This window comes from Entelurus aequoreus, linkage group LG21 (assembly GCF_033978785.1).
Source record: "Entelurus aequoreus isolate RoL-2023_Sb linkage group LG21, RoL_Eaeq_v1.1, whole genome shotgun sequence".
In the NCBI taxonomy this organism is placed as follows: domain Eukaryota; kingdom Metazoa; phylum Chordata; class Actinopteri; order Syngnathiformes; family Syngnathidae; genus Entelurus; species Entelurus aequoreus.
Window position 1 is genome coordinate 37,398,495 of NC_084751.1, and position 19,463 is coordinate 37,417,957.

At 39.1% G+C, this 19,463-nt stretch overlaps 1 protein-coding gene across 1 annotated transcript; it reads left to right on the forward strand.

The window, feature by feature from the left end:
• Window positions 1-5,780: 5,780 nt before the first annotated feature.
• On the forward strand, window positions 5,781-18,723 carry kcnv2a (potassium channel, subfamily V, member 2a). The gene is given in 10 exon segments (XM_062032075.1): window positions 5,781-6,064; window positions 6,180-6,305; window positions 11,303-11,452; window positions 11,454-11,482; window positions 11,552-11,723; window positions 15,812-16,012; window positions 16,417-16,671; window positions 18,070-18,186; window positions 18,256-18,381; window positions 18,449-18,723. Coding segments are annotated over 10 exon segments (1,584 nt in total). The 5' UTR covers window positions 5,781-5,926; the 3' UTR covers window positions 18,719-18,723.
• The last annotated feature ends 740 nt before the right edge of the window (window positions 18,724-19,463 follow it).

Below are 19,463 nucleotides of genomic sequence, written 5' to 3' on the forward strand. Positions count from 1 at the left end.
CCTATGGCTTTTCACACAAGTGAATGCAAGGCATACTTGGTCAACAGCCATACAGGTCACACTGAGGGTGACCGTATAAACAACTTCAACACTGTTACAAATATGCGCCACACTGTGAACCCACACCAAACAAGAATGACAAACATATTTCGGGAGAACATCTGCACCGTAACACAACAGAACAAATACCCAGAACCCCTTGCAGCACTAACTCTTCCGGGATGCTACAATATACGCCCCCCCAACCCTGCCCACCTCAACCTCCTCATGCTCTCAGGGAGAGCATGTCCCAAATTCCAAGCTGCAGTTTTGAGGCATGTTAAAACAAAATAATGCACTTTGTGACTTCAATAATAAATATGGCAGTGCCATGTTGGCATTTTTTTCTGTAACTTGAGTTGATTTATTTTGGAAAACCTTGTTACATTGTTTAATGCATCCAGCGGGGCATCACAACAAAATTAGGCATAATGTGTGAATCCCACGACTATATATCGGTATCGGTTGATATCGCAATCGGTAATTAAGAGTTGGACAATATCGGAAAATCGGATATCGCAAAAAAGCCATTATCGGACATCTCTAGTTATAATCATAAATTTAGTCATCAAACAAGAGTCAAACTCTTTTGTATCCTTTGTGATATTGCTGGCATGTTTAAATTTGAAATATTTCAAACCAAATACAACCGACCCCTTCTGAAGTTTAGAGTATCATTACAGTGACTTTCTTTTTTTCAAACAGGGTGCAGCATTACTTTTATTTCCAATGCTCACGTCTGTTTTGGCCATGTAAATCATCATCTTTGTAACCTTTTCTGAATCTCCATTTTTTTATTTAAGCTTGTGTGCAGTTTTCGGAGCCCAGAGCATTTTATCGCAATTTCAACCCTTTCGATTGCTGCACCTCATACTGAATCTTGATTGGGCGGAGCGTGCTGATCTCAGGCACATGGCTAAATTCAATATGATTTGTGCATTTTTAAGGGAGCATGGTCTCTTATCTGCAAATAATTCCGAACAAAACAAATGTACTTAGTGTGCCTGCATACTTAATTTTTTTTTTTGCATACGCTGTTTTCTGGGTTTGAACTTATGCCAATTTTTAGTAAATCATCAAACTCTTAATATGTGAGGGCATTATGATGGATACCGCCATTTGTACAAAGTTGTAAGGACAAATTACATTTACAATTGTACAACCCTTTTTAAATAAAATAAAAAAATGTAATCCCCATACTTGGAGGATGTTCATTCAGTTGATTGATTTTTGTAGAAAAAAAACTTTCTGGTTTTAAGAAACACTAAAAGAAATCTAAACTGTGGTAGTGACGTTTTCACTTTTAGATCAAGCGGAGTGAAGAAATTTATGGAATCACACAATTTCTGAAGAAACAAATATTGAATTATGAAAAAAATTACAACACTTCGTTGCACCACCTCTGGCTTTTATAATTGCTTGCAGTGTCTGAGGCCTGGACTTAATGAGTGACAAACTGTACTCTTCATCAATCTTTCTCTGATTGCTGTCGACAGATCAGCTTCGCAGCTTTGAGTGTTGTCATGGACCATTTTCTTCAATTTCCGTCAAAATTTTTTAATTTGGATTGAGATCCAGACTATTTGCAGGACGGGACATTGAGCATGTATTTTTCTTCAAAAAAAATGTATACAGTTTTTGTTTCATGGCAGGATGCATTATTTTGAAAAATGAGCTCATCCCCAAACATCCTTTTTGATAGATGAAATAAGTGTCCAAAATGTCAGTGAACTTTTGCATTTATTAAAGCTATGTCAGCCATCTCCCCAGTTCCATTACCTGACATGCAGCTCCATATCATCAATGTCTGGAAATGTACATGTTTTCTTCAGGCAGTCTTCAAAAATCTAATTGGAAAGTCACCAAACAAAAGTTCCACCATCTTGCCCAGTGCAGATTTGCAAGTAATAACTAAATGCGCATGGTGCACCATTGCTTTGCCTTGGTTTTTCCGTTTAGTTGTTGACTGCGTTTAACGTTTCTGTATTTAAATAATTTCCTTTTGACTTTCTCAAACTTTGGTCACAGACGGTGACTCCTGTTTCCGCCCATTTGTTTTTCTATTTTGCTGTGCATTTTCTGCTTTCAAGACCTATTGCTTAGTTTTCCTTGCCTTTTACAACTATCCAAGCTATTGCAACATTGCATAATGATTTAACTTAGTTTTATAATCCTCCTTTGTTTCAGTTCACATCTCTCGTGTTGAAGCCATGATTCATGTTAATTCACCTGGCACAACAGCTCTCTTACACATGAACACTCCTTTTTTTAAATCCAGACTAATGAACAAAGTTAATCATATGCAAGTATTAGCTTTAGAAATTAACTTTTAGGGTGCTTCCAAAAAAAATTCTCAGATTTCTGTGGTTCCATATTTTAATTTTTTGCTTGAAATCAAAATGGAACTGTACAGACTACCACAAAGTATTTTCTTGGTTTCTTTTCATGTCCTAAAGCCAGAAAGTTGCCATTTGAAATGACCAACTGTAGTTTTGTCATGTCTGACATCTGCCTTCTTTTTTACAAAATTAAACAACTGAAAGAACATCCAAGTCTGGTGATTTCCTATTTTTTTGCTGGGGATTGTATATATGGCTACATGACACAAATGTATGGGACACAATGCAAAATACGATGGAGTATTAAAAGAGCCATAATGTAAAAAAGCAGTCCAGAAATGGTACTGCAATCACAGTCAAAATTCTGTAGTCCCTTCCCCCTCTCCCTGAGGTTGCTAGATACGCAGCCGAATCCAGCTCGATCGACTGGACTACTCCAAGGAACTTCAAACTATCCCTGCCTCTTACTAGGGGTAGAGGTGCTGGGACCATAATCGCTCAATAGACAAGTGTTTTGTCAATAACAAATCCCTTACCTACACATTTTGCACAGAAATTGGGCTATTTTCAGGAAGAAGTACGTCATGCCTGCGTACAATATCACAACAAATGGCAATCATATGGGTATTGTCAGTACTATGGGAAAACAAAGACTAAAACGAACTATAACCAACACTAGCAATGCTTATACTGGTGAAAATAAGAGCATCCTTAGCAGCCTAATGTACGCCCAAAACTAAAGAGACATTTACCAAGGTATGCCTATAGGCTACTGTTTCAGATTTCCATATAACTTGGTACATGTAGTCCACAATATGCAAACACTAATTATTTTATCGTGTGATTTGGCTGTCTCCATGTTTCACATTGCCTTGCTAATGTTGGAACCCATTTCTCCTCAGCGTATCAGCATATTGTGGACGAAATAGGCACTGACACTACCTATATCCACAAGTTTTATTTGTCAAATATATTTTGCCCTGTCAGTTCGAATACACATCGACATACATGCTAACGGGCATATATTTCCCCCGTTAGCCTCTGTCGATGAGTCATTGACCGGGCTAGCATGCTAAGCAATACACTACTAGGAGCTAAGCACCATCACATTAAGGATTTGTTGCATGAACATACTAGCTTTGTTAGACAAGATCATAGACTGTATTGGACAATATAGTTTACATATGAAATGTCCACTTCCATTTATTACCGTATTTTTCGGACTATAAGTCGCAGTTTTTTTTCATAGTTTGGACGAGGGTGCGACTTGTGTGAAATTAACACATTACCGTAAAATATCAAATATTTAGCTCATTCACGTAAGAGACTAGACGTATAAGATTTCATGGGATTCAGCGATTAGGAGTGACAGATTGTTAAACGTATAGCATGTTCTATATGTTATAGTTATTTGAATGACTTACCATAATATGTTACGTTAACATACCAGGCACGTTCTCAGTTGGTTATTTATGCCTCATATAACGTACACTTATTCAGCCTGTTCACTATTTATTTATTTTAAATTGCCTTTCAAATGTCTATTCTTGGTGTTGGGTTTTATCAAATAAATTTCCCCCAAAAATGCGACTTATACTCCAGTGCGACTTGTGTTTTTTTCCTTCTTTATTATGCATTTTCGGCCGGTGCGACTTATACTCCAGAACGACTTATAGTCCGAAAAATACGGTACAGGTAATAGGCAAGTAAGGCATTTACGTTTTCTTATCAAGGAGGAAATTAGCAAGTTTGGCGTCAGAGGAAAAAAATCTTCTCCGCCTTCAATCGTCTCCGTCTTTCGAAGGCATCCCCGATGCAAATCCTAGTTTTGTTCCTGACTTTGTCATAAATAAGTTGAGAATCGTAACGACGCCTTTTAAATTTACTAAGGTCTGACATGTTTAGTAACTTTACCAGTGGTAGTAGCCAGACTAAGATGCCAGTGCGTAACTGGCAACTTGGATGTGACACTCAAACTTTCTAATTGGTCAAACTGTGGAGGGCGTGACATCGAAATGAAAAGATTTCGGGGCTGTAAATCTAATTTTGAAATTAGCATATCCTGGCTGAACTACCATTATCAGTTAGGTATTTGAAAAGAACATGATTTATTAATGCCTTTTGATCTATCAGGGCCATTCAATGATGACTCGACATGAAATTATTACATATGGCTCCTTTAACTTCGAACTGGGCTCTTTGGATGCTATTTCAGGGTTTTGAAAGCTATCGCCTTTTTTGTTAAGTGTTTATGAGCTCAAACGGTAAATTTAATTGTTAATGTCTATCTGTTACATCTGCTATAACAATGCAAAATGAGTCTAGTCAGAGAAAATACATCAACTTTTGGTACATCAGTCACGTCATCTGAATACCCTTTTTTTTTTTTTTTTAGAGTTCAAGGGAATTCAGCGTTCAATAAAATTGTATGACCTTGAAATTTTTGTGGTATCAATTTTTTCCCTGAGCCTTGACCATGTAGTGAAACTTTACTTTGTGTTGTATTCTTTGCCACAGTCTGTAGTTTCCTGTATCGGTTTTCATCTTTGCATAACCACAAAGCTCCTTGGCTTTTGAGCTGTAAATGAAAAATATAGACCTGTATTGAATTTGTGCACTGCAAAAAGTCAGTGTTCAAAAACAAGAAAAAAAGAAATACAAAAATTTGGGGTATTTTATTTGAACTAAGCAAAATTATCTGCCAATAGAACAAGAATTTGGCATGTCAAGACTTTCCAAAACAAGTAAAATTAGCTAACCTCAATGAACCAAAAAATACATTAAAATAAGTATATTCTCACTAATAACAGTACTACTATATGAGTACATATTTTCTATTGTTTCATTGAAAATAAAACAGCAAAGTCCATTTGGCTGTCATCGGTTTTAATTGAGACACAATTGTGTCAAAGTCAGGATTTTTTTTTGTTCATGCTTGAAATCAGAAATTACTTTAAAAAAGTAGTTTTATACTTGTGAGTGTTGATGACACAGCTTTGCAACGGTTGATATTCTAGTTTCAAGCATGTTTTACTCAATATAGGTCATAAAATCTCAGCAACAAGCTGTAATATCTTACTGAGATCATTTAGGACCAAAACCCTTAAAACAAGTAAAACACTAACATAAAATCTGCTTAGTGAGAAGAATTATCTTATCAGACAGAAAATAAGCAAATATCACCCTTATTTGTGATATTTAATCTTAGATTTCAGTTTTTGCAGTGTGTCAATTTAAGGTCCATTGTTTTTATGTGTAGTATATTAAAATTCCATATTAGGCACCTCATGCAGTCCCAGTCAACTGGATATGTCAAGTAGAGTGACGGTATAAGTAGGGGGGCAGGGATTAAGAAAGGATAATACCATCTAAAGCACCCAGATCATCTGCAGCAATCAGAAATACTGCTTGTCATGGTCCTTTTGTGTCTGCCATGATTGGAATGCTGATGTTATGCAAATGCAAAACAACTTTTTGCTCTTATTTAGGGAACTGGCCTTACCTGCTATATACCAATTGTGAGTTTGGTAGTTTGACAGCCTTCAAGCATGTTGCAACACCTGAGAGCTCGCAGCAGGAGTTTATTCCCAGGCTACAAGCACGGCAGCCACACTGCGACCTTTAGAGAACTGGATGACTTTTTGGATCTCACAAAGATTTTTGTGAAGCCATGGAATTCTATGCAGGTCAGACTTTTTATTTACTTTTAGATTATTTGTATTTCAAGTTGGCTTATTTTGCTTGTGGGAGTGTTTATTTTTAGCTGTCAGTTGCCTGTCTTTTTTTCTCTTTTTTGTAAAGGACTTAGGCACAGACATGTATGATCTTTATGCCGAGGATGACGAAGAGGAAGAAGATGCATCCTTAACTCGCATGCTACTGTCTCCTGCAAAGCACTTCACACTAAACATCAATGTTGGTGGAAGCGTAAGTTTCTTACCACTTACATCTTCAACATTACTATGTTCCAAGGGATGACTAAACAAGAGGACCTAGATTCAGGATTGCATCCACCTACACTTATAGAGATTATTGAAACAACATCAAAGAGTGTTGAACAAGAAAATATGGAACTAAAAAATGTCTGCAACAAAGATCACAAAAACCAGGATTTGGAAAATGATATAAGTCCAGATAAAAACATTAGTAATTGTTTTTATTATACAGATGAACAATATAATAGCAACATTAAATGTGATAATAAATTGTCTATTAATTTTAATAGCAGAAGCTTGTATGCAAACTATAACAACATTAAGAACTTTTTGTAACACAACGAACCCTTCAAAGTGATTGCTGTCACAGAAACATGGATTGATGATAAAAAAAGGAATAGATTTTGATCTGGAAGGATATGAACTAAACTACATCAATAGAACCAACAAAAATGGAGGAGTAGCCGTGTACGTGATGGAGAACCTGAAACATTATTGTGATTACTTATGGAGTATATTGTGAATAAATTGAGAACAGGAAGTGAACAAAAGTTTTAGCAACTGTTATGTAAAAGAAAAGGGGTAGGATTAAATAAGCTCTGCTTCTTCCTACTCCTTTTCGAACATGTTGAAAAGAGAAACTGGAATTTGTGATGTATCATGTTGTATGCTTGCATGTTCGAAATTAACTCAAACTCAACAACTTTAGGATGGTTCAGTCTAGATTGTCCTGATCAGTGTTACTATTGCTTGTATTCCGACACGTGACTTCTTACCTTAAGTGGGGGGGAAAAGTGGTGGTCAACCAAGCTAAGATGGCTGTTGTGCAGCAAAAGGAGTACACAAGGGGCTGAGATCTTCCTGCAAAAACCAGATACTATGCAATGAAATAGATCCAATCAATCAATCAATCAATCAATGTTTATTTATATAGCCCTAAATCACAAGTGTCTCAAAGGGCTGCACAAGCCACAACGACATCCTCGGTACAGAGCCCACATACGGGCAAGGGAAAAACTCACCCCAGTGGGACGTCGATGTGAATGACTATGAGAAACCTTGGAGAGGACCGCATATGTGGGTAACCCCCCCCCCCCCCCCTCTAGGGGAGACCGAAAGCCATGGATGTCGAGTGGGTCTGACATAATATTGTGAAAGTCCAGTCCACAGTGGATCCAACACATCAGCGAGAGTCCAGTCCATAGTGGGGCCAGCAGGAAACCGTCCCGAGCGGAGACGGGTCAGCAGCGCAGAGATGTCCCCAACCGATGCACAGGCTAGCGGTCCACTCCGGGTCCCGACTGTGGACAGCCAGCACTTCATCCATGGCCACCGGACCTGTGTAACTCCCCCTCCAAGGAAGAGGGGAGCAGAGGAGAGAAGAAAAGAAACGGCAGATCAACTGGTCTAAAAAGGGGGTCTATTTAAAGGCTAGAGTATACAAATGAGTTTTAAGATGGGACTTAAATGCTTCTACTGAGGTAGCATCTCTAACTTTTACCGGGAGGGCATTCCATAGTATTGGAGCCCGAATAGAAAACGCTCTATAGCCCGCAGACTTTTTTTTTGGCTCTGGGAATCACTAATAAACCGGAGTTCTTTGAACGCAGATTTCTTGTCGGGACATATGGTACAAGCACCTAAATTCATCATCGGCACTACTATGTTCCAAGGGACGACTAAACAAGAGGACCTAGATTCAGGATTGCATCCACCTACACTTATAGAGATTATTGAAACAACATCAAAGTTTGTTGAACAAGAAAATATGGAACTAAAAAATTTCTGCAACAAAGATCACAAAAACCAGGATTTGGAAAATGATATAGATGCAGATACAAATTTTTTCTCCCAAATCAGTAATAGTTGTTTTTATTATACAGATGATCAATATAATAGCAACATTGAATGTGATAACAAATTGTCAATTATTCATTTTAATAGTAGAAGCTTGTATGCAAATTACAACAACATTAAGAACTTTTTGGAACACATCAACGAACCCTTCAAAGTGATTGCTGTCACAGAAACATGGATTGATGATAAAAAACGAATAGATTTTGATCTGGAGGGATATGAACTAAACTACATCAACAGAACCAACAAAAATGGAGGAGGAGTAGCTGTGTACGTGATGAAGAACCTGAACTACAAAGTGGTAAAAAAACATGTCATTTGCCATAGATAATATCTTAGAATGTATAACCATTGAAATATGTCAGGAAAAAAGCAAAAACATATTCATCAGTTGTATATATAGATCACCTAAGTCAAGTATAGAAACATTTGAAGAATGGATCAAGGCAACTTACATGGACAATGGTCAAAGAATAATGTTCTTATGTGGTGACTTTAATATTGACTTATTGAACCCCAACAAGCAAAAGTCTATTGATGACTTCATTGATACAATGTACAGCATCAGTCTATATCCTAAAATCACAAAGCCAAGCAGAATCACAGGACACTGTGCCACGCTTATTGATAATATTTTTACCAATGATTTTGATAATAACACTACAAGTGGTCTACTTATAAGCGACGTTAGTGATCATCTGCCAGTTTTTACAATATATGATGGAAACTACAAGAAGAACATGGAAGACAAAAGGACATTTCGAAGACTGCGCACAGAGAAGAGGATGACTGCCTTCAAAATTGAACTACAAAAGCAAGATTGGGACAATGTGTACAATGAAAAAGAGGTTGATGAAGCAAATGAACATTTCTTAAACAAGTTCATAATACTTTATGACAAACATTGTCCATGGATACAACTCAGTAACAAGCAGAGAAAGAATAATCAACCATGGATGACAAAAGGATTAAAAAATGCTTGTAAGAAGAAGAATACACTATATAGAACATTTATAGCACAAAGAACTATAGAGGCAGAAATTAAGTACAAAAAGTATAAAAACAAGTTAACAGACATACTACGATCATGTAGAAAAGAATATTACAGTGAATTATTGGACAGGAACAAAAATAATATGAGAGCAACATGGGGCATCCTCAATAGCATTATTAAAAATGGAACTAAGAGGGACTACCCTCGATACTTAGATGAAAATTAAAAAAAATGACAACATAAAGGAAGTAGTTGAAAGCTTCAATAATTATTTTGTAAATATTGGACCAAAATTGGAAGAAAGGATTCCAGACCTAGTTCCAATTGAGGACTATAATGATACCATAGAGCGAAATCCCAACTCCATGTTCCTCAGTAATGTGACACAGGAGGAAATAGTTACAATCGTGAAAAAATGTAAATCTAAGACTTCAACTATTGTTCACTTCAACTGTTTTCTCCGGATTCCCCAGCTTCCTTCCACCTCCAAAGACATGCACCTGGGGATAGGTTGATTGGCAACACTAAATTGGCCCTGGTGTGTGAATGTTGTCTCTGTTAGCCCTGCGATGAGGTGGTGACTTGTCCGGGGTGTACCCCGCCTTCCGCCTGAGTGCAGCTGGAATAGGCTCCAGCACCCCCCGCAATCCCGAGAGAGACAAGTGGTAAAACATGGATGGATGGATCATTTTTGTCCTGTTATGTGCTCTGACACATGTCTACGATATAAACAAGAGGGGAGACAAAAGTACCTTTCCTGACAAATTATCATTGACTTCCTGGTTTTTGTTTGTTAAAATTAAGATACAAACCATATCAAGATTTTTCTTCAATGGGAAATACTAACTGAGTAAAGTATATTAAAGGCCTACTGAAACCCACTACTACCGACCACGCAGTCTGATAGTTTATACATCAGGGGTCACCAACCTTTTTGAAACCAAGAGCTACTTCTTGGGTAGTGATTAATGCGAAGGGCTACCAGTTTGATACACACTTAAATAAATTGCCGAAAATAGCCAATTTGCTCAAATTACCTTTAACTATGTTATTATTAATAATTAATGATATTTACACTTAATTGAACGGTTTAAAAGAGGAGAAAACACTAAAAAGATGACAATAAAATGTTGAAACATAGTTTAACTTCAATTTCGACTCTTTAAAATTCAAAATTCAACCGAAAAAAAGAAGAGAAAAACTAGCTAATTCGAATCTTCTTGAAAAAATAAAATTTATGGAACATCATTAGTCATTTTTCCTGACTAAGATTAATTTTAGAATTTTGATGACATGTTTTAAATAGGTTAAAATCCAATCTGCACTTTGTTAGAATATATAACAAATTGGACCAAGATATATTTCTAACAAAGACAAATCATTATTTCTTCTAGATTTTCCAGAACAAAAATTTTAAAAGAAATTCAAAAGACTTTGAAATAAGATTTAAATTTGATTCTACAGATTTTCTAGTTTTGCCAGAATAATTTTAATCATAATAAATTTGAAGAAATATTTCACAAATATTCTTCGTCGAAAAAACAGAAGCTAAAATGAGGAATTAAATTAAAATGTATTTATTATTCTTTACAATAAAAAAAATAAATTTACTTGCACATTGATTTAAATTGTCAGGAAAGAAGAGGAAGGAATTTAAAAGGTAAAAAGGTATATGTGTTTAAAAATCCTAAAATCCTTTTTAAGGTTGTATTTTTTCTCTAAAATTGTCTTTCTGAAAGTTATAAAAGGCAAAGTAAAAAAAATAATGAATTTATTTAAACAAGTGAAGACCTAGTCTTTAAAATATTTTCTTGGATTTTCAAATTCTATTTGAGTTTTGTCTCTCTTAGAATTAAAAATGTCGGGCAAAGCGAGACCAGCTTGCTAGTAAATAAATAAAATTTAAAAAATAGAGGCAGCTCACTGGTAAGTGCTGCTATTTGAGCTATTTTTAGAACAGGCCAGCGTGCTACTCATCTGGTCCTTACGGGCTACCTGGTGCCCGCGGGCACCACGTTGGTGACCCCTGGAGTAGATACTTCAAATATTTCAGTTCTATCAAAATGCATGTGACAAGGAGTTAAAATTACCTTACCTGAAAATATTTAAAATGTATTCTATTGCTTTCTTCTTTTCAGGTGTACCGTCTGCCCTACAGGTTAGCTGCCAGGTATCCAAAAACTCGGATTGGCCGCCTGGCCGTGTATACTGACCACTGTAAGAAGCTGGACCTGTGTGACGACTACATGGTTCACAGTAATGAGTTCTTCTTTGACCGGGACCCCCGCTATTTTCCACAATATCTTTAACTTTTATAGGTAAAACAAATTTGACTGAACAAAGTAAAAATCAAAAACCCTTAACTCTGGGATTTTTCATTCAATCAGGACTGGGGTGTTGTGCATTAAAGAAGAACTTTGCCCCCGCAACTTCCTGGAGGAGATCAACTACTGGGGTGTCCGAATCAAGAACAGCCAACGCTGCTGTCGCATCTCGTTTGAGGAGAGACAAGACGAACTGAACGAGCAGCTGAAAATACAGAAGCAGTTGATGGCCGAGGTGGGTGTTTTTAATATCACGCTACGTTACGGGTATTGATGGGCACCTTTCACATTCATTTTACCATGAATTAACGTGGACCCCGACTTAAACAAGTTGAAAAACTTATTCGGGTGTTACCATTTAGTGGTCAATTGTACGGAATATGTACTGTACTGTGCAATATACTAATAAAAGTTTCAATCAATCAATGCTAATGCCCTTTTTAACATTGAACTCTGAGCTGATAACTGTGCTGTCCAGTTATCATATTTTGATTCCTTACACTTCTGGGTTTCATTTGCAAGTATGCATTAAGTTCAGTTTGTCCTGGGTGTGTTGTCGTAGCCAGGAAGTAGTCTTTGCCATTGATTTGAATGTGCCAGTCTTGTCTTTTAAGTCTTAGTGTGTTTAAGTGTTTATACTGTAAGTATTGTACTTATTAAACCGGAGCTGTTAGATTGTAATGTGCATCTAAGTTGTAGTTTTCATTACCAAATTAAATCTCCATATAAAATCAGTAATGCTAATCAGTAGCATGCATATAGCATATCCAATGCAAATTAGCATCTCGCTAATTTTTGGAAAAGTGGAGCATTACTTTTGAGCACTTGCTATCAGGCATACTTTCTGTTAGAATAATTGTTTGTAAGTTATCACAAAAAACTGTTGAAATGAGTTCCAGGCAAAAGGACAGGGGCTGTCTTTGAGGCCTACCAAGAGTAAGGCTCGTAAAACTCCACTGTGTAAGGGGGTTTTCTCTCATGTATGGTAATCAACAGAAGGATGTTGTTCTGGCCCAAGGACTTCAAAGCAGAGAGATGACAGGATCTGCCCAATTTCCAGACTAACTCTTTTTTTAAATATTTTACAAACTCTTTTTGAACTGACCTTTTCTGTGAATTGTTTACAACCTTTTCTGTGAAATTTTTGCGACCTTAGTCCTTTGGAAACAGCCGTGGCCATGTGGTCGGGGAGGGTCCAAAATAAAAGAAGGAGGCATACACAATCTTTTGGCAGAGCGTGCTGGAGATTGTACCAGAGTACAGTGTCCGGGCGACTCTCCTCAATATATTGAGTCCAAATTGAATTCTGTCTGTTTAATTCTTTGCCTCTTGTCTTGTTTAATAGATGTCATTAGTGTTTGAACCTGACACTTTCTTTGTTGACATGGAAAATTGCAACATTACCTAAAGGCAATGTGTTACAAACACACCTGTTTGGCTGCCAAGCCGGTGTAAGAAAAGTATCGAAATATGGTACCGTGTGTGTGGTTTACCTGGCACAACAGACGATATTCAGTCAGTAGTTATAAAAGTACCAAATTCGTTAGTTATCCCTAATTACATATGTCCAAAAATTATATTAACGATGGTTCTCATCAATACACGTCATAAAATCTAAGGGCCAAGGGGACGAGACGGGGTATGCCCCTACGAAACTAGACACCGCTGTGAGCTATGGCACTGCTAATTGAGCAAAAATAAAACCATTTTAAATGGAACTTCATCCGAACATTAAACTCTGAATTATGCAGACTCTGTGTGACTACAAAATGTCATCTAATCTAATCCTGCTGCACTCTTTAGTCGTTTTTACCCAATCTGCGTGCTGACCGTGTCTGACCTAAATCAGTGCTGGTCTTGACAGATGGTGTGTGGAGAAAAGGCTACTTCTTGGCACACTTTCAACCACATGTTCTCATCCCACAGGTCCTCCGCCTCAAGATGCTAGCAGCTTTGTGGTCAATTATACAGTGCTGTACCAGACATGGAGAGAATTGAAGAAAAAAATGACCCACAGCGCAGAAAGAAAAGAGTCAAAAATCTAAAATACAAATCATAAAAATTATAAAACCTGTGCATGACCCTAGTTGGTCTTGTCATTGTTGTCGGTCTAGAAAGCGGTGAGGTTGTTAATCATTCCTTGGGAGGGATGGGCACTGATGAGATCATGCATTATTTTTTTCCTAATATTAACTATACACAATAAAACTAACAAAATGATGTGTCACATGAATGATTTTTAATGTAACACCTTTGTGACATGACAAAAACACAAGAAATTTAAATTTACTTTTTGATATTAATATAAAACTCAAAGCAGTTTGGCTAATGAACATGAAGTCTAATAAACAAGCTTTGTTCTTCTCCAACAACGCCTCCTTGTAGTTCAGTGCAACAGTTTGGCCAATATAAATAAAGAGTGACACCTCTCACATCGAATACACAATCTTCACAGCCATTGTTCAATTCGATGAGATGACAAAACATTTTAGCTAGTCTTGATGCTATTTGAACATTGATACAGTTTGCAGTTAAATAAAGGACGAGTAAACATCCCAGTCAACAAACTAAAGACTTTATAAACCAGTTGTGACAACATTCACGACACATCGCCTGCTGCATGTTTCCTCACCTCATTAACTCTGTCACAGCAGCTGATAAACGCTGTATTGAGAAAATAAAATCAACATCAAATAGTTTTCTCCTTCACTGTATACTTTTAGTATGGGGACAACTGCGTTTTTCTCGAATATTGTCCACACCTGTCTCCATCCAAACACAGCAGTGCGCTCTTAAACGCCAACGGGCAGCGAGGGAAAACGACGTTAAACCAAGCGCTTGGATCCGTTTACTCCAAGGGGAAATCTCCGGAGCGAAGTCAGTGTAGCTTGTCCGCCATGATTATCAAGTCAAACGACGCTAGTGCGCATGCACCTGACTTTGTGTTGCCTAAAATGCATTAATAAATTAAAATGTTACTTATAAAATTAGACAGTATTACTAACCGTCTGGAATTTTAGCGTGAATTATAATTTTACCATTACGTCCCTCTTCATTTAACAAGTAAAAAGTCAAGGGTGGTCATGGCATGTTTCGGTTGTTACATTTTTTTTTAGGGCATTACGGCAAGTCACAAGGGCGGTCGCGGTTTTTGCCGCAGTTCCCGTGGTTAAATTCGAGCCCTGCTGAGTGGTCAATCGCGATGGATGTGTTGGCCCCAAACTGTGTTATAAAATCTCATGACTTTGGGGGGAAAAAATTTGTGGTAGCGCTCCTTCCTACACTTTGGATGCAACGGTCTTGTGGCTGAAGGAGCTACTCGATCTCTGCAGCAGAGATTTGTAGCCCATGATGGCTTAAATGCGCGGTCACAGGCTCTGTGGATCGCAACCATCTCGGAAATGTTCTCCCCAACATGGAATAAAAGCTCTGTGGACTTTATCTGTGACCATTAGCTTCTGCTTTGGCCGGGTTGTGATTAAGTCGTGTGAATGTGGTGGCATCAGAAATAAACCTCTTGGTGTAGCATAGGTGCTTAGTAGCCTAGTCTTTGGTAGTGAAACAGTCCTGGAGAGCGAGAACAGGTTGGTAATCTGTTAGAATAATTGTTTCTAAGTTATCACAAAAACTTTGTGTTACATTGAGTGCCCGGTGAGAAGCAAAAGCTGTCTTTGAAACCTACCAAGAAGAAGGCTTGTAAAACTCCACTGTGTAGGGGGGAAGCAACATGAAGGTGTTCTGTTTTCTTTCGTGTATTGTAATCAACAGAAAGATATTGTTTCAACCCAAGGACTACAAAGCGGAGAGAAGGCAGGATCTGCCCAAGTTCCAGACGACCTCTTTTTTAACTGTTTTACGACCTTTTCTGTGAACTGTTGTAACCAAAGGCTATGGCTGTTTACGACCTCGTCCCTTAGAAGCAGCTGTTGTCATGTGGTCAGAGAAAGTCCAAATAAAGGGGGAGGCGTGCAATCTTTTGGCAGAGCGTAATGACACTGTGCAAGGGTACAGATAGCCAAGCGTTTCTCCTCAAATTGAGCCAAATTGAATTCTGTCTGTTTAATTCTTTGCTTCTAGTCTTGTTTAATAAATGTCATCAGTGTTTGAACCTGACATAATCTTCCAAGATGTGACCTCCAGAGGACAGTAGATTTAAAACATGGCTGATCGTAACAAGATTGTCGTTGAACATAATGAGGAACGCTGACGTCAAGCGGCGGTTCAGTTCCATTTCTTAGTTGAAGACAGGAAATGACCAACTTCAGTGTTCTGGATTGCGGTAGAACTCTTGTGAGCCATGTAATGGTCTTCTGTGTCCTGCAGGTGGAGATGGTGGAGTTGGAGGAGGACGAGGCTTTGTATCGCAACATGGTCTTTGGCCACACCCGCTGGAAAATCTGGAACATGATGGAGAAGCCCTTCTCCTCCATTGCTGCCAAGCTGATAGCGGTGGCGTCCTCCATGTTTGTGCTGATTTCGCTGGTTGCCATGACGTTGAACACAGTGGAGGAGATGCAGTACACGGTGTGTTTATTTTTAAACAAAAAATACCTACGGCAAACTAAACCCAACCTTAACCTCGAACATAACCAACTGTAGATCTAACCTGCTGTTTGTCACAAATGACAGTGGGATCCCAATCCCTGGCATGGTATTGCGATTTTCCGTATGTCGGCATTTCTGGAAAAACTGAAAGAATATTCCAAGTCTTTGAACCACACAGGGATTTCTCTGCACCTTCAATCAGATTCGAGCACCCAACAGCTGAAGGCCTGACCACCAGGCGACTCCCTTGACCTTTGGGCGAGGTGTCGGACCTCAGTCTGGCCCGTCACCAAGAATCACTTAGACTTGGGAAACCCTGACAATATCACTCCTCAATCACTCGAACCAAAAACAGGAAGAAAAATGTACTTTTCTTCTTCTAGACACCATCGGGGCAGCTCAGTGGAAAGTCCCACGGCGAATGTGTGGAGACTTTCTGCATCACCTTCTTCACCTTGGAGTACGCCCTCCGCCTGCTGTCCACCCCCGACATCCGATGTTTCGTACGTAGCGTCCTGAACTCTGTCGACCTGATCGCCATCCTGCCGCACTACCTGCAGATGGCCCTGGAGTTTTTAGACGAGGAGGACGCACACCTGCAATCTGGAGACATTGAGACCATGACGCGTGTTGGGAAGGTAAAAACTTGTGGCTATTTCCTACTAAAACTCACACCCAATTGTATGTCAATGTACAAAACCCGAAACCAGTGAAGTTGGCACGTTGGGTAAATGGTAAATAAAAACAGAATACAATGATTTGCAAATCCTTTTCAACTTATATTCAATTGAATAGACTGCAAAGACAAGATACTTAACGTTCGAACTGAAAAACTAAACTTATATTTTTGCAAATAATCATTAACACATTGCAAAAAAGTTGGCACAGGGGCATTTTTACCACTGTGTTACATGGCCTTTCCTTTTAACAACACTCAGTAAACGTTTGGGAACTGAGGAGACCAATTTTTGAAGCGTTTCAGGTAGAAATCTTTCCCATTCTTGCTTGATGTACAGCTTAAGTTGTTCAACAGTCCGGGGTCTACGTTGTGGTATTTTAGGCTTCATAATGCACCACACATTTTCAATGAGAGACAGGTCTGGACTACAGGCAGGCCAGTCTAGTACCCGCACTCTTTTACTACTAGTTTCCAAAAAACAATTTGAAATGTGGACTCGCTAGAACACATTTACTCTTTGCATCAGTCCATCTTAGATGAGCTCGGGCCCAGCGAAGCCGGCGGCGTTTCTGGGAGTTGTTGATAAATGGCTATCGCTTTGCATAGTAGAGTTTTAACTTGCACTTACAGATGTAGCGACAAACTGTAATTACTGACAGTGGTTTTCTGAAGTGTTCCTGAGCCCATGTGGTGATATCCTTTACACACTGATTTCAGTTTTTGATGCAGTACCGCCTGAGGGATCGAAGGTCACGGGCATGGCCACTTACGTGCAGTGATTTCTCTAGGTTCTCTGAACCTTTTGATGATATTACAAACCTTAGATGGTGAAATCCCTAAATTCCTTGCAATAGCTTGTTGAGAAATGTTGTTCTTAAACTGTTTGACAATTTGTTCACAAAGTGGTGACCCTCGCCCCATCCTTGTTTGTGAATGACTGAGCATTTCATGGAAGATGCTTTTATACCCAATCATGGCACCCACCTGTTCCCAATTAGCCTGTTCACCTGTGGGATGTTCCAAATAAGTGTTTGATGAGCATTCCTCAACTTTCTCAGTCTTTTTTTTGCCACTTGTGCCAGCTTTTTTGAAACATGTTGCAGGCATCAAATTGCAAATGAGCTAATATTTGCAAAAAATAACAACGTTTACCAGTATCTTGTCTTTGCAGTTTATTCAATTGAATATAGGTTGAAAAGGATTTCCAAATGTATTTTGTTTTTATTTACGATTTACACAACGTGCCAACTTCACTGGTTTTGGGTTTTGTACTAATTGCAGTATGCTTCACATTCTAGTTGCTTCTGTCCATTTTCCCCCAAGTGTTTGATGCTAGCAGCCGTCTTCCTCTCTGCAGGTGGGTCAGGTTCTGAAGATCATGCGTCTGATGCGAATCTTCAGGATCCTGAAGCTGGCTCGCCACTCCACAGGCCTTCGAGCGTTCGGCTTCACGCTGAGACAGTGCTACCAGCAGGTCACACGCTGTGGAAAAGATCTGCCAGTTTTAAATGGACGTCATTAACTCACGTGTGTTTTTGTTTAGGTGGGCTGTTTGTTGCTCTTCATCGGCATGGGGATCTTTGTGTTTTCAGCCATGGTGTACACGGTGGAGCACGACGTTCCCAACACCAACTTCACCTCCATGCCGCTCGCCTGGTGGTGGGCGTCTGTGAGTTGACTTTGACCGCTACGCCAACGTCGCTGCCCCGCTCACTGACATCTCCTTCATGCCTCAGGTGAGCATTTCCACGGTGGGATACGGCGACATGCTCCCAGAGACCAACCTGGGCCGCATCTTCGCCTTCGCGTGCATCTCCTTCGGCATCATCCTCAACGGCATGCCCATCTCCATCCTCTACAACAAGTTCTCAGACTACTACGGCAAGCTCAAGTCGCACGAGTACGCCGCCGTCACCAAGGCCCGCGGCGACGTGCACTTCGCCCGCAGGGCGGCCAAGAAGTTCGCCGAGTGTTGCGAGGACGCCGCGCAGTCCAGAGCGTCCTGACCGCCGTGTCACCACCTTTCCAACAATTCCAACCCTTGATGCCGAGTGCCAAGCAGGGAGGTAATGGCTCCCATTTTTATAGTCTTTGGTATGACTCGGCCGGGGGGTTTGAACTCACAACCTACCGATCTCAGGGCGGACACTCTAACCACTAGGCCACTGAGCAGGTCAAGGTTAAGTAATAAATATCGATTTGGGTGAAACTGGTGATAGATTAGATTGATTTAACCGTATTACCCATTTTTTCATAGGGCGCACCGGATTATGAGGTGCACTGCATATTTGATCTTTTTTCATGTATAAGGCGCACCGGATTATAGGGCACATTAAAGGAGTCATTATTTTCATAGTTTACCAAAATCGCACCAAAACATTTTGATAGATTTTTGAGCGCCGTGTGTAATGTTCTATATTTTCAATGGAACATATACAATGTGGTTTACGTGAGTCATATTGCAGTCTACACGTATCTCGTATGTATGACTGCCATCTACTGGTCACACTTATCATTACACCATGTACCAAATAAAATAGCTCCAAGGTCGGTAAGTAAAAACAGAATTATTCTGGAACATAGGGCGCACCAGATTATAAAGTGCACTACCGACGAACGGTTTATTTGAGCTTTTTTCATATATAAGGTGCACCGGATTATAGGGCGCATCAAAGGAGTCATTTTCATAACTTCCCAAAGTCGTACTAAAACATCTTACTGTATTTTCCGCACTATAAGGCGCACCTAAAA